This window comes from Notolepis coatsorum, assembly GCF_963971535.1.
Source record: "Notolepis coatsorum genome assembly, chromosome: 4".
Lineage (NCBI taxonomy): Eukaryota > Metazoa > Chordata > Actinopteri > Aulopiformes > Paralepididae > Notolepis > Notolepis coatsorum.
The window spans coordinates 97,364,345-97,381,518 of NC_140168.1; the positions used below are offsets into that span (position 1 = coordinate 97,364,345).

At 44.9% G+C, this 17,174-nt stretch overlaps 1 protein-coding gene across 1 annotated transcript in view; it reads right to left on the reverse strand.

Annotated features, from left to right (window-relative positions):
* The window catches only part of pdcd6ip (programmed cell death 6 interacting protein), a 112,094-nt gene that overhangs the window by 19,646 nt on the left and 75,274 nt on the right, over positions 1 to 17,174 (reverse strand). Inside the window, 6 exon segments of the mRNA XM_084312588.1 lie at positions 3,533 to 3,627; positions 5,247 to 5,381; positions 6,195 to 6,443; positions 7,631 to 7,800; positions 10,094 to 10,205; positions 15,136 to 15,313. Coding sequence (XP_084168714.1) covers positions 3,533 to 3,627; positions 5,247 to 5,381; positions 6,195 to 6,443; positions 7,631 to 7,800; positions 10,094 to 10,205; positions 15,136 to 15,313 — 939 coding nt within the window.

Consider the following 17,174-nt stretch of genomic DNA (forward strand, 5'->3'; position numbering starts at 1 on the left):
AGTATCTGGGCCCTATAGACCAGCCCTAAGTCACAGTATCTGGCCCCTATAGCCCAGCCCTAAGTCACAGTATCTGGCCCCTATAGCCCAACCCTAAGTTACAGTATCTGGCCCCTATAGCCCAGCCCTAAGTTACAGTATCTGGCCCCTATAGCCCAGCCCTAAGTTACAGTATCTGGCCCCTATAGCCCATCCCTAAGTTACGGTATCTGGCCCCTATAGCCCAGCCCTAAGTCACAGTATCTGGCCCCTATAGCCCAGCCCTAAGTCACAGTATCTGGCCCCTATAGCCCAGCCCTAAGTTACAGTATCTGGGCCCTATAGACCAGCCCTAAGTTACAGTATCTGGCCCCTATAGCCCAGCCCTAAGTTACAGTATCTGGGCCCTATAGCCCAGCCCTAAGTTACAGTATCTGGCCCCTATAGCCCAGCCCTAAAGTTACAGTATCTGGCCCTATAGCCCAGCCCTAAGTCACGGTATCTGGCCCCTATAGCCCAGCCCTAAAGTTACAGTATCTGGCCCCTATAGCCCAGCCCTAAGTCACAGTATCTGGCCCCTATAGCCCAGCCCTAAGTCACGGTATCTGGCCCCTATAGCCCAGCCCTAAGTTACAGTATCTGGCCCCTATAGCCCAGCCCTAAGTTACAGTATCTGGCCCCTATAGCCCAGCCCTAAATCACAGTATCTGGCCCCTATAGCCCAGCCCTAAGTTACGGTATCTGGCCCCTATAGCCCAGCCCTAAGTTACAGTATCTGGCCCCTATAGCCCAGCCCTAAGTTACAGTACCTGGCCCCTATAGCCCAGCCCTAAGTTACAGTATCTGGCCCGTATAGCCCAGCCCTAAGTCACAGTATCTGGCCCCTATAGCCCAGCCCTAAGTTACAGTACCTGGCCCCTATAGCCCAGCCCTAAGTTACAGTATCTGGCCCGTATAGCCCAGCCCTAAGTTACAGTATCTGGCCCCTATAGCAGGGCTGTACGTTAACTTTTTTTGCACATAGCACTGGTGCTACAGAGGTTGATAGTTTTGTAGCACAGGCCAAAATCTTGTAGCACAAGTATAAAACGTGTTATATTTGTAACAGTCACAAATGTGCCTATTGTATTTGTGTTATTTAGTTGCAGTGCCATGTTTGGCTGTCATTTTCATGCTGACAAGTTGACGTCACACAGCCAGACACGTTACATGTAAGGAATTATGGGATTTGGTGTTGGGTGTATGGACTCTACTAGGGGTGGGAATCACCAGTTTCATCGCGATACGATATCGATTCTTTGGACAACGATACGATATTTGCCGATATCTGCCACGATACGATACAATGCAGGTGCCTGCAATCGATATGAGATGATATCATAAGCCCATTTAACACAATCAGTAACATTTAGATCAACTCAAAAGGTAACTATAATTTGGAAAAAAAAGTTTTAGCTCTTCCAGACATTTAAATGAAAAACTATTTATTGTTTTTAATACAAATAGACCTCCTGTTCACTAAAAAGTGCCACGTTTTGATATATTGAGCTTTAAACTTTAAGTAATTTTTTTTGGAACACGCAACCTAAAACCCATTCCTCTCCCAAACCGTTCCTGCAATTGTTTTATGTTGCATGATGATCATGCATACATTTATTATGTATTGTATTTTTTATGTTTAAATTAGTGCTGTCAGGCGATTAAAAAGATTTATCTAATTAATTACAGGATTTGTAATTAATTAATCTAATTAATCGCATTTTAATCGCATAACCATTTTATGCCTGATATTCTATATTCTATAATCATATTTCAAATTGCATGTGTCCAGATGGCAGAATTCAGTACTGTATCTACAAAACCTTCCGTTTAATCATCTTCCATCTATTAATTTGCTTAGATTTTTCAGGTCTCGTCAATTTGAGCATGGTGTTATTCACAGTCAAAGATAAAAAAAAATGTATTGATATTCTCATTTGGTTCATTACAATTTACTCAAAATAAAAATGTCATTCAATCAATCACCGCGCAGATTGATTGAATGAAAATGTTATTAACAGATTGCAGAATGGGTACAATACAGTACGGCTTTTTCAATTCATCATGAATTGTAAGTAAGGGTGCAACTTGCACCGTGCAATCCATTCTTTGTGGATATAGCCCACAGTATTTCCGACACTGGGAATACATTCCCTGAGATTCATAGATGTCCCTAGAATCAGACACCAAGAACATGAAATTAGACCATATTAAAAAAAAAGGTCTGTAAATGTGTATTCTACATTCTTATGGAATGAATGAGATAAAAAATAAATAAAAAAACATATTTTTATTTTTTATTAATTTTGAGTTAATTTTCATAATGCGATAATTTGCTGTGTAATTAATTAATCTAATTAATGCGATAAACTGACAGCCCTAGTTTAAATATCAACATCATCTGTCCACCCTCAGTACATTTACTATCAATATAATATCCTCGTTTGATTTGATTTGATTTGATTTGATTTGAATATCCTCGTCTGACTTCATCATATCTTTTCAAACGCACACACACAGAGGGAGAATCCCCCCCCCCCCCCCTTCTTCCCAGTCAGTCCCCACTCTGCTGTTCTCTGTCGATCTGAACAGGGCTTTAGCTTGTTGTTAGCTTATGCTAACGGGACGTTAATTCCGGTCTTAAACACGACGTGGTCATAAACGGAATGGCGAGGATTGCAAAGCATGTTATATGCATTTGACCCGTTGCGGAATAAAACAGCAAGGATTTGTTTTGGGTCGCAAAAACACTATCCTTGCTCTGTTGCAATGTCCGCGTTCCAGACGCTACTGCTACTGAGACGCTACTGCTGTGTGGAGATGCATCCTATTGGCTGTGTGCTGTAGAGCGGATATGAGTCACGACACACAGGATTTTCAAAATAAGAGTATCGAAACGAACTGAGCGTTGCTAGCTGTCGGAGCCTAGTTATTATAGCTGGAGCTGCGCTTGGGCAGAAATTAGACCCGCTACAGGATTTTCAAAATAAGAGTATCTATATGAACCGAATGCCTATCGCACCAGTGCTACTGAAGTAAATCAATTCATCGCACAGACCGCTGTTGCTGTAGCACGTGCGATATATATGTCGCACTGTACAGCCCTGCCCTATAGCCCAGCCCTAAGTTACAGTATCTGGCCCCTATAGCCCAGCCCTAAGTTACAGTATCTGGCCCCTATAGCCCAGCCCTAAGTTACAGTATCTGGCCCCTATAGCCCAGCCCTAAGTTACAGTATCTGGCCCCTATAGCCCAGCCCTAAGTTACAGTATCTGGCCCCTATAGCCCAGCCCTAAGTTACAGTATCTGGCCCCTATAGCGCAGCCCTAAGTTACAGTATCTGGGCCCTATAGCCCAGCCCTAAGTTACAGTATCTGGGCCCTATAGCCCAGCCCTAAGTTACAGTATCTGGCCCCTATAGCCCAGCCCTAAGTCACAGTATCTGGCCCCTATAGCCCAGCCCTAAGTTACAGTATCTGGCCCCTATAGCCCAGCCCTAAGTTACAGTACATACTTGAGCAGTTCGTCCCGTTCCGTCTTGCGAGCGAAGACGATGTCACTGCACTTATTCTGGAACTTTAGCAGGATCTGTGTTAAGTCATTATAGAACTGGAGAGATAGATGGAGGTAGAGTGCGAGAGAGTGAGAAGATGAGATGGAGAGAAAGAAAGATGGAGAGAAGAGAAGGAAAGAGAGCGGAGAGAGAGAGAAAGAGAAAAGGAGAGAAGAGGAGATTGAGAGAAAAAGAGAGATTGATCAAAATGATCAGGCATGATGAAGCACTGGAGATCTCAAATATTGTTACATTTTTAAAATAAATAATATAATACATTTTTATATATATTTTTTCAAATTCATTTAAATTTTTTTATTCGAATTTCTCCCTCCAAATTTGAATCTCGTGTTTTTATGTAAATTCAAAATTAAGTTAGAAATTAGAAAATAATGTGACAGCCCTAGTAGGTACCAGTAGTAGGTACCAGTAGTGAGTACCAGTAGTGAGTACCAGTAGTAGGTACCAGTAGTGAGTACCAGTAGTAGGTACCAGTAGTAGGTACCAGTAGTGAGTACCAGTAGTAGGTACCAGTAGTGAGTACCAGTAGTAGGTACCAGTAGTAGGTACCAGTAGTAGGTACCAGTAGTGAGTACCAGTAGTGAGTACCAGTAGTAGGTACCAGTAGTAGGTACCAGTAGTGAGTACCAGTAGTGAGTACCAGTAGTGAGTACCAGTAGTAGGTACCAGTAGTGAGTACCAGTAGTAGGTACCAGTAGTGAGTACCAGTAGTAGGTACCAGTAGTGAGTACCAGTAGTAGGTACCAGTAGTGAGTACCAGTAGTGGGTACCAGTAGTGAGTACCAGTAGTAGGTACCAGTAGTGAGTACCAGTAGTAGGTACCAGTAGTGAGTACCAGTAGTAGGTACCAGTAGTGAGTACCAGTAGTAGGTACCAGTAGTGAGTACCAGTAGTAGGTACCAGTAGTGAGTACCAGTAGTAGGTACCAGTAGTGAGTACCAGTAGTAGGTACCAGTAGTAGGTACCAGTAGTGAGTACCAGTAGTGAGTACCAGTAGTGAGTACCAGTAGTAGGTACCAGTAGTGAGTACCAGTAGTAGGTACCAGTAGTAGGTACCAGTAGTAGGTACCAGTAGTGAGTACCAGTAGTAGGTACCAGTAGTGAGTACCAGTAGTGAGTACCAGTAGTAGGTACCAGTAGTGAGTACCAGTAGTGGGTACCAGTAGTAGGTACCAGTAGTGAGTACCAGTAGTAGGTACCAGTAGTGAGTACCAGTAGTGAGTACCAGTAGTGAGTACCAGTAGTAGGTACCAGTAGTAGGTACCAGTAGTAGGTACCAGTAGTGAGTACCAGTAGTAGGTACCAGTAGTGAGTACCAGTAGTGAGTACCAGTAGTAGGTACCAGTAGTAGGTCCCAGTAGTGAGTACCAGTAGTGAGTACCAGTAGTGAGTACCAGTAGTAGGTACCAGTAGTAGGTACCAGTAGTGAGTACCAGTAGTGAGTACCAGTAGTAGGTACCAGTAGTAGGTACCAGTAGTGAGTACCAGTAGTGAGTACCAGTAGTAGGTACCAGTAGTAGGTACCAGTAGTGAGTACCAGTAGTGAGTACCAGTAGTAGGTACCAGTAGTAGGTACCAGTAGTAGGTACCAGTAGTGAGTACCAGTAGTAGGTACCAGTAGTAGGTACCAGTAGTAGGTACCAGTAGTGAGTACCTTGGTGCCTTCGCGCAGGTTTCCGCTGATCTCCACGTAGCTGTCGTGGGCGGAGGCCAGCTTCTTTAGAACCTCCTCCCGGTCGTTGGCCTCCGTGTTGGACTGCTTGAGGCTGCTGAACTCCTGGTGCGAGGTCTGGGGCGGCACAGAGGGGAGGGGTCAAGGCCGTTTTGCAAGCAGTGTGGCAGTGTGCGTGTGGTTGATCAGCTGCATGGTTCCGTGTGAGTGCAACCACACCGCTGTGTGAATGAATGAATGAAATAGTATTTTCGTGTCGTGTCCGACGACCCGTCCCTTACGGGATTATAAGACACCAAAAACAACTATTTAACATAACAATCACTTCCCAAGGTTTCTAAGCTACAAAATACATCACATACTGTATATGTTATTTCCGTGCGTTTATCCCAAGCTTTCTCTAAATATTCAGTAAGTGCAAATACCCTGTGATCAAAAATATATTTTAATCTATCTGCATCACTAAACCACATTAACTCAACGTTTTTACACCTGTCAAATAACTTTTGACGCAACTCATAGTATAGTGGACAATAAAACATCAAATTAAACTCATTCTCAACATCGATATTACAGTAAATACAGATCCGCTCCTCTTCTGTGACCCCCCGGTAACGTCCGGTCTCGAGGTGCAGGGGCAAAATCCCAGAGCGGAGCTGGGCACACAATGACCTTTGACTTTTTGATAATGGAGCACACACTTCTTTTTTCTATAACAACTTTTAATCGTACTAAATGTTCTTAGTTTGGGTTTATGTAGTATTTCCTGTGACCATTTAATCTGTATGTTAGACAAGGCTTCCTTAAACCAATGAGATGCGTGTGCTTTTGTGAAAGCATTTGTGTGTGCGTGCGTGTGTGTGTGTGTGCGTGTGTGTGTGTGTGCGTGTGTGTGTGTGTCCGTGTGTGTGTGCGTGTGTGTGTATATACCTGCACTTGCCCCAGCAGGTCTTCCTGTGTGCGCAGGCTCGTCTGTACCCTCTGGTTGTAGGCTCCGTAAGATTGGTCGAGCTGGCCGAGTGACAGCTGCTCCTCGTTGATGGCCCCGTCCTGGGCCAGAGCCATCAGGAAGCTGGAGGACATGTCAAAGGTCACGCCTTTAATCTCCGCCTCCAGACCCTCCCTCTCCTTCTTCATCTCGTCCAGCTGAGCCAGCTGAGATCTCAGAACGTTCACCACCTGAGAAGAGTCAGATAGTACACACATAGTCAGATAGTACACACATACAGTCAGATAATACACACATAGTCAGATAATACACATACAGTCAGATAGTACACACATACAGTCAGATAGTACACACATAGTCAGATAATACACACATAGTCAGATAATACACATACAGTCAGATAGTACACACATACAGTCAGATAATACACACATAGTCAGATAATACATACAGTCAGATAGTACACACATACAGTCAGATAGTACACACATAGTCAGATAATACACACATACAGTCAGATAATACACACATAGTCAGATAATACACATAGTCAGATAGTACACACATACAGTCAGATAGTACACACATAGTCAGATAATACACACATAGTCAGATAATACACACATACAGACAGATAGTACACACATACAGTCAGATAATACACACATACAGTCAGATAATACACACAGTCAGATAGTACACACAGTCAGATAATACACACATAGTCAGATAGTACACACATAGTCAGATAATACACAGTCAGATAATACACATAGTCAGATAGTACACACATACAGTCAGATAATACACACAGTCAGATAGTACACGCATACAGTCAGATAATACACATACAGTCAGATAGTACACACATACAGTCAAATAGTACACACATACAGTCAGATAGTACACACATACAGTCAGATAATACACACATAGTCAGATAATACACACATAGTCAGATAGTACACATAGTCAGATAATACACACATAGTCAGATAATACACACATACAGTCAGATAGTACACACATAGTCAGATAATACACACATACAGTCAGATAATACACACATAGTCAGATAATACACACATACAGTCAGATAATACACACATACAGTCAGATAATACATACAGTCAGATAGTACACACATAGTCAGATAATACACACATACAGTCAGATAATACACACATAGTCAGATAGTACACACATAGTCAGATAATACACACATACAGTCAGATAATACACACATAGTCAGATAGTACACACATAGTCAGATAATACACACATACAGTCAGATAATACACACATACAGTCAGATAGTACACACATACAGTCAGATAGTACACACATAGTCAGATAATAACTAAACGCCAACCTCTGACCCCTGCAGGGTCCTGGCAGGGTTAGGGTTATGACTGACCTCTGACCCCTGCAGGGTCCTGGCAGGGTTGGCGGAGGGGATGGCCTCCACCAGCTCACTCTCTGGCTTACAGAGCAGGCCCAGCATGTCACAGTGGGTGTGGTAGCGCTCCTTCACCACCTGGTCCGCATGCACCGCCTTGTCCAGCACACTGCGGAAGTTACCTCCCTCTGAGGGGGGGAGAGGGGGGGAGAGAGAGGGTGTGTAGTGTACCTGCTCTGAGAGGCTACAGGTGTGTAGTGTACCTGCTCTGAGAGGCTACAGGTGTGTAGTGTACCTGCTCTGAGGCTACAGGTGTGTAGTATACCTGCTCTGAGAGGCTACAGGTGTGTAGTGTACCTGCTCTGAGAGGCTACAGGTGTGTAGTGTACCTGCTCTGAGAGGCTACAGGTGTGTAGTGTACCTGCTCTGAGGCTACAGGTGTGTAGTATACCTGCTCTGAGAGGCTACAGGTGTGTAGTGTACCTGCTCTGAGAGGCTACAGGTGTGTAGTGTACCTGCTCTGAGAGGCTACAGGTGTGTAGTGTACCTGCTCTGAGAGGCTACAGGTGTGTAGTGTACCTGCTCTGAGGCTACAGGTGTGTAGTGTACCTGCTCTGAGAGGCTACAGGTGTGTAGTATACCTGCTCTGAGGCTACAGGTGTGTAGTGTACCTGCTCTGAGGCTACAGGTGTGTAGTGTACCTGCTCTGAGAGGCTACAGGTGTGTAGTGTACCTGCTCTGAGGCTACAGGTGTGTAGTATACCTGCTCTGAGGCTACAGGTGTGTAGTATACCTGCTCTGAGAGGCTACAGGTGTGTAGTATACCTGCTCTGAGGCTACAGGTGTGTAGTATACCTGCTCTGAGGCTACAGGTGTGTAGTATACCTGCTCTGAGAGGCTACAGGTGTGTAGTGTACCTGCTCTGAGGGGCTACAGGTGTGTAGTGTACCTGCTCTGAGGCTACAGGTGTGTAGTGTACCTGCTCTGAGAGGCTACAGGTGTGTAGTGTACCTGCTCTGAGAGGCTACAGGTGTGTAGTATACCTGCTCTGAGAGGCTACAGGTGTGTAGTATACCTGCTCTGAGAGGCTACAGGTGTGTAGTGTACCTGCTCTGAGAGGCTACAGGTGTGTAGTGTACCTGCTCTGAGAGGCTACAGGTGTGTAGTGTACCTGCTCTGAGAGGCTACAGGTGTGTAGTATACCTGCTCTGAGAGGCTACAGGTGTGTAGTGTACCTGCTCTGAGGCTACAGGTGTGTAGTGTACCTGCTCTGAGAGGCTACAGGTGTGTAGTATACCTGCTCTGAGGCTACAGGTGTGTAGTGTACCTGCTCTGAGGCTACAGGTGTGTAGTGTACCTGCTCTGAGGCTACAGGTGTGTAGTATACCTGCTCTGAGGCTACAGGTGTGTAGTGTACCTGCTCTGAGAGGCTACAGGTGTGTAGTGTACCTGCTCTGAGAGGCTACAGGTGTGTAGTGTACCTGCTCTGAGGGGCTACAGGTGTGTAGTGTACCTGCTCTGAGAGGCTACAGGTGTGTAGTATACCTGCTCTGAGAGGCTACAGGTGTGTAGTGTACCTGCTCTGAGGGGCTACAGGTGTGTAGTGTACCTGCTCTGAGAGGCTACAGGTGTGTAGTGTACCTGCTCTGAGAGGCTACAGGTGTGTAGTATACCTGCTCTGAGAGGCTACAGGTGTGTAGTGTACCTGCTCTGAGGCTACAGGTGTGTAGTGTACCTGCTCTGAGGCTACAGGTGTGTAGTGTACCTGCTCTGGGGCTACAGGTGTGTAGTGTACCTGCTCTGAGGCTACAGGTGTGTAGTGTACCTGCTCTGAGGCTACAGGTGTCTAGTATACCTGCTCTGAGAGGCTACAGGTGTGTAGTATACCTGCTCTGAGAGGCTACAGGTGTGTAGTGTACCTGCTCTGAGAGGCTACAGGTGTGTAGTGTACCTGCTCTGAGGCTACAGGTGTGTAGTGTACCTGCTCTGAGAGGCTACAGGTGTGTAGTATACCTGCTCTGAGAGGCTACAGGTGTGTAGTGTACCTGCTCTGAGAGGCTACAGGTGTGTAGTGTACCTGCTCTGAGGCTACAGGTGTGTAGTGTACCTGCTCTGAGAGGCTACAGGTGTGTAGTGTACCTGCTCTGAGAGGCTACAGGTGTGTAGTGTACCTGCTCTGAGGCTACAGGTGTGTAGTGTACCTGCTCTGAGAGGCTACAGGTGTGTAGTATACCTGCTCTGAGGAGCTACAGGTGTGTAGTGTACCTGCTCTGAGAGGCTACAGGTGTGTAGTGTACCTGCTCTGAGGCTACAGGTGTGTAGTGTACCTGCTCTGAGGCTACAGGTGTGTAGTGTACCTGCTCTGAGGCTACAGGTGTGTAGTATACCTGCTCTGAGGCTACAGGTGTGTAGTATACCTGCTCTGAGAGGCTACAGGTGTGTAGTGTACCTGCTCTGAGAGGCTACAGGTGTGTAGTATACCTGCTCTGAGAGGTTTGTACAGGTCTCCGGAAGGAGTTCTGTTCCAGCGTTGGTTGAACTTGGTTCTCAACTCGCTGTCTGTGGTCTCCTCATCATCCAGCATTTTTAGAGACTGGTGGTGGAGAAGTGCACACACACACACACACACACACACACACACACACACACACACACACACACACACACACACACACACACACACACACACACACACACACACACACACACACACACACACACACACACACCACACACACACACACAGTATGTGTATGGAATAATACACCTCACATTCCTCTTTGAGTCACTCCCCTCTGGCACTTTGAGTGCCAAAGACGAGATTTCTCATTAGTTCATGCCAACCGTTGAGTGCCAACGACGAGAGATCTCGTTTTTATTGTATTATCGATTTCCATAAATTTTTCATCAATCTAGCCTCACGTTACCAGTGGGGATCTGTCTGAACTCAAACAGGGAAAATACCGCCCCCTATCGTCTCTCCGAATGGTACTGCACCCCTTTGGATTGGATTGAATGAAACGCATGGAGAAAAAAAGTCCTGCTTCTACATTTTACTTGTCAGGCATGTAACCGGAGACGATCCAAGTAATCGCCTACCACCAGAACAGCGGGGAATGTGTGTTTCCAGTACCCAGCGTTGGATCAATAAACGCAATCGATATTTGGAATGGCAATCAAGAATTGGAATAATCTTTTTGGAGAACATCTGATCTGAGGTAAGGAATCTATTTTACCAGTCTTGGGATAATCAGAGCTATTTTCACCTATATGTCAGAGTGTGCCATATGTGTGTATGTGTGTGTGTGCAATCAGAAAATAAGATAATCGATTTTTCAGCCCGCTTCTATAGCGTGCATAAGTACACATATACTATCGATAATCGAGCGTTTATTTGAAAACTATTCATAAATAGGCCGAAAAATGACAACGTGTTTTGTGTATTCCAGTGTATTCAAGTAAAGGGCGATTATCACAGAATCTAAATATTTTTCTGAAACTTAAAAAAAAAAAAAAAATAGCGTTTTTCAAAATGGTATAAAACGGAAATTAACAGATTAAAAAAACAATCCGTTTCGACAATGTTGACTCCAAACAAGTCATTGATAAGCAACAGCCATATTAGACACCATCATTTAAGATATAGTTTATGCATTCGCAAATATGAGAGCTCTGTCATTGAAGTGGGTGGTGGCACGCAACGGGGTTCCGGGGCACGGGACCCGTGGCACTCAAAGTGTTAACACACCCCTACTGGACTAAATACTTGCATAAACAACCAAACATACCTGTTCATACTTCACTGACTCATACTCTTTGCACATATCTATTCTATTGTGCTTAATTCCTTGTATGTGAAAACTACTTGGCAAATAAACACCTTTCTGATTCTGAGTCGGGCGCAACGGACTCCGCAGAGGACCAGAGGACTCAAAGCAGAGGTCACACGCACCGGTCACACAAAAGGCTGCTCGGCGTGTTGGTCGACATCGACCTGCGTTAAATGCGACACCGATCTGCATTTTACTCTGAACACTCACTCCGTGCCAAGAGAGAGTAGGGCAGGATCATGGTTCTATGGGTAGGATTGGTCCGGTAAGACTTTGGCAGGTAGATGCCGCTAAATTTAGTTTTACTATCGCTAATCGTTATCCATTCCAATTCATCATCTGAAGTAACTTGAGAAGTTTTTTTTATCCTCTTTTTCTCCGCCTGGTTTTTAAATTTTTTCACCCCATCCCAATTTAGTCGTTATGCCAATTCCCCCCCTCCCCTACCTGGTTGTTGTGCGCATGTTCCTCCTACTGGTCGGTACAAGGGAACCCTGACGTCTACCACCTGCTTCCTCCGACACATGTGGAGACAGCCAGTGGCTCTTTTTTCACCTGGCAGCGAGGACTCTCATTGGTGAAGCGTAACGCGTGGGAGGTCACGCTGCCTTCACCATTTCCTGCCTTTCGCTGAGCAGGCGCCCAGACCTGACCTGTCCACAACGCCAGATTACCACCCTCGACTTCCCTCCCGCTAACTCAGCCAAACGAGTTAGTATGACGATCGGTCCAAGCCGCAGGCAATGCTGACTCCGGGAGTCGAGACCGCAGCCTCTTGCATTGGTGACGAGCACAATCTCCGCTACGCCATCCGACCGCTGTAACTTGAGAAGTTTGAATGGCTTTTCTAAATGAAGTGGTGGAAATCTTGGAAAACGGAGATAAACTACACTCTTTATTTTGACATCGGTGGACGACGCCATGACAGAGAGTGTAAACAGCGCGCAAGGATTGTGGGAAATGTAGTAAACTGGCACGAGAAATGTAGGAAATTGGTACACGGTGTTGTACGCAGGGTTCCCACAGACATTGCAAAATGAAATTCAAGGACTTTTCAAGTACTTTTCCAAGCACTATTTTTCATTTTCAAGGATGTCACTCGAAGGATACAATTCACTTTTTTCTTTTTGGATACAATTAACTTTTAACTCATTCATCGCCATACGCTTTCCGTATCTCTACCGCTCCAGGCCAGATTAAATTTGGTCACTTTCGCAGTGTTTTACGATGTCTGCAGAGCTGTGTGTGTGTTCTGTATTATAGATGTGGAGACAATGGTGTGGCTCATTTGGCAGACACTACTTGTGGTCCAACAAGGAAAAAAGATTTTGTTTCTAGTATTTCTACACACTGTAGTTTGTAGTATATTATACGCTAAACATCGCCAATTTCCTAGATAATTCAGTCTTTTCCCATAGATCGCAAGATAAAACGTGTTATATGCAATAAGCCCAAACCGTTCTGGTTGATCCCATGAAACCCCAAATACTCCCAAATCAAAGGTATATACCATATACACAAGGGGGGGGGGGGGGGGTAGTCTTACCCCGAAAATGCGATTGTTACAAAACGCTTGGTTTATGTCCGACAAAGTAAGAAACTGTGATCATTGATCATTACAGAAACTATTCAGGTTTGGTAAAATAGACATAGGGGGTCCTTACCTTAGCCAGAAGGTAATACAAAAAGAATAATTCCAATGATCCCATCGGCAATCGCGATTACTCGTTTATATGGAATTACACGTCTTTACGGGACAGTATAGGTTTTGCGGCGAGCAGATCGGTTTGCGATTGCTTTGCAAGAGCCCCCCCCCCCCCCTCAGAGGGAGTCTTGATGGTCCAGTTAATTCATTGTCTGTCCTGATCCATTTCTTTCGGAGTTCAAAAGGTAGACGATACTGCCATCTGGTGAGATTCGATCGGCATTGCAATTCCAACGTATGTAGCTGTGCAACAGTGATTCAGAGAGCTCCGGCCGAGTGTGTAGAGCAGGGATCAAAGGAAAAAGATCATACGATCTAATAACGAGTATACTCGTTATTGGCGGTCAAGCGTTGACGGCCAATAACAAGTATACTCGTTACTCGAACACACTCTAAAGGAGTATACTCGTTATTGGCGGGGAATGAGTTAAATGCTGTTTTTTTAAGCATCTTCTTGGCCTGCTTGCCAGCTAGACCAAGCTAGAGCATCACACGCAAAGAAATTAGGAAAAGCAGTTGGAGCGAGAGACACAGCGACTCGTCAGATTTGATTAAAACCAAAAAAATATATATATATTTCTTGATTCAGAACAATTTGATCATGGATGAACAAAAGATTCAATGTGAATGGTTGATTTGATTTTCAAGGACTTTTTGAGCACCTTGTTAAAAAATATGCCGTTTTCAAGGAATTCCAGGCCTTGACTTTATTATTTTTAAAGCACTTTAACACTTTGATTGCCCAACCCGAGTTTTCTCAGGTTTACCCCCTCCCCTGCGGGTTGAATGCCCACTCACGAGAATTCTCGTATTTTCTCGAATTTTTTTTTATTAGCGATCTGAAATCATATTTCATCAACCGAGTCTACCGTTGGAAATTCAGCCACTCCAGGCTCTCAGATGTGAAAAAAGCGCCCCCTATCGTCTTCCAGATGGTAATTCACCCTTTTGGATTGAACTCAATGAAAATGAATGAGAAAAAAAATCCCTGACTCCACATTTTACTTCTCACTCACGCAGCCGGGGTCGATCAGCTCCACTAGTGAGCCCCAGAGCAGCGGGGATTATGTGTTTTTACAGTATACACGGTGAATCAATAAAAATATTGATTTTTTTCGAATGGCGATCAGGAATTGGAATAATCCATTTTGGATACCATCTGATCTCAGGTAAGGAAACTATGTTACCAGTCTTAGGATAATCAGACTCGTTTTCACGGAGATATAAGCTTTTATGTGATTATGTGATATCGCTGATTGACTGTGCGAGCGGTCAGGAAATAGGAGAATCGATTTTCAGCTCGCGGCCAGAGCGTGCGTGCATACACATATACTATCGATAATCTAGCGTTTATTTGAAAACGATTCATAAATAGGCCGAAAAATGACAACGTTCTAGAATATTCCAGTAAAGGGCGATTATCATGGAATGTCTTCATTTTTCCATGAAAACAAGTGCTTTTCAAAATGCTAGAAAACGGAAATGAAGCGATAAAAAAACAATCTGCTACGACAATGTTGACTGGAAAATGAGTCTTTGATAAGCGACGGGCAGATTAGACACATAGCCATAATTTAAAACATAGATTAGGCGATATTAACGTTAACATTGAAGTGGTGCTGGGCATTCAAGGAGGTAAAAAGGAATTAAGCTTGGGCAGTGAAAGTGTTAAGCACTTCAAGGACCTCGTGTGAACCCCGAGTACGCTCGACTATGAAACAGGTAAACAAACAGAAACAGTAGCATGTGCATCTTTTAGATCAATTCGGCTATGCAAATTAGGCTGCCTCTAAATATAAAAATGAATTAAATAAGAATGGTTTGCTTCAATTAAAAAAAATAAGTATTTTATTTAAAAAAAACATTTAATTATATATAAAAAAAATTAATTCGACTCAGACATGAAAATCCAATGTGGAGACTGGCATAGACTAAAATGTGAATATTCTAACTCATCCCTAGTGTCTCCAGCAGCCTGCGTCACGCACCTCGTCCAGGATGTCTCTGTTGACGGTCAGTAGTTCGGGCAGGTCTCGGATCAGCTGCTCTATGCTCTGCAGGCCTCCCTGCTGGACGATGGCTCTGGCCTTCTCAGCAATGGATTGTGGGATAGAATCCCCCGACAGGTCTTCCAGGGCCGCAGGCAGGTTGAGGGACGCCAACACCCTGGAGGACAGTGACATCACTATCAGTAACACACCCTGGAGGACAGTGACATCACTATTAGTAACACACCCTGGAGGACAGTGACATCACTATCAGTAACACACCCTGGAGGACAGTGATATCACTATCAGTAACACACCCTGGAGGACAGTGACATCACTATCAGTAACACACCCTGGAGGACAGTGACATCACTATTAGTAACACACCCTGGAGGACAGTGACATCACTATCAGTAACACACTCTGGAGGACAGTGACATCACTATCAGTAACACACCCTGGAGGACAGTGACATCACTATCAGTAACACACCCTGGAGGACAGTGACATCACTATCAGTAACACACCCTGGAGGACAGTGACATCACTATCAGTAACACACTCTGGAGGACAGTGACATCACCATCAGTAACACACCCTGGAGGACAGTGACATCACTATCAGTAACACACTCTGGAGGACAGTGACATCACTATCAGTAACACACCCTGGAGGACAGTGACATCACTATCAGTAACACACCCTGGAGGACAGTGACATCACTATCAGTAACACACCCTGGAGGACAGTGACATCACTATCAGTAACACACCCTGGAGGACAGTGACATCACTATCAGTAACACACCCTGGAGGACAGTGACATCACTATCAGTAACACACCCTGGAGGACAGTGACATCACTATCAGTAACACACTCTGGAGGACAGTGACATCACTATCACACCCTGGAGGACAGTGACATCACCATCAGTAACACACTCTGAAGGACAGTGACATCACTATCAGTAACACACCCTGGAGGACAGTGACGTCACTATCAGTAACACTCTGGAGGACAGTGACATCACTATCAGTAACACACCCTGGAGGACAGTGACGTCACCATCAGTAACACACCCTGGAGGACAGTGACATCACTATTAGTAACACACCCTGGAGGACAGTGACATCACTATCAGTAACACACCCTGGAGGACAGTGACATCACTATCAGTAACACACCCTGGAGGACAGTGACATCACTATCAGTAACACACTCTGGAGGACAGTGACATCACTATCAGTAACACACTCTGGAGGACAGTGACATCACTATCAGTAACACACTCTGGAGGACAGTGACATCACTATCAGTAACACACCCTGGAGGACAGTGACATCACTATCAGTAACACACTCTGGAGGACAGTGACATCACCATCAGTAACACACCCTGGAGGACAGTGACATCACTATCAGTAACACACTCTGGAGGACAGTGACATCACTATCACACTCTGGAGGACAGTGACATCACCATCAGTAACACACTCTGGAGGACAGTGACATCACTATCAGTAACACACTCTGGAGGACAGTGACATCACTATCAGTAACACACCCTGGAGGACAGTGACATCACTATCAGTAACACACCCTGGAGGACAGTGACATCACTATCACACTCTGGAGGACAGTGACATCACTATCAGTAACACACTCTGGAGGACAGTGACATCACTATCAGTAACACACCCTGGAGGACAGTGACATCACTATCAGTAACACACCCTGGAGGACAGTGACATCACTATCACACCCTGGAGGACAGTGACATCACTATCAGTAACACACTCTGGAGGACAGTGACATCACTATCAGTAACACACCCTGGAGGACAGTGACATCACTATCAGTAACACACTCTGGAGGACAGTGACATCACTATCAGTAACACACTCTGGAGGACAGTAACATCATTATCAGTAACACACCCTGGAGGACAGTGACATCACCATCAGTAACACACCCTGGAGGACAGTGACATCACTATCAGTAACACACTCTGGAGGACAGTGACATCACTATTAGTAACAC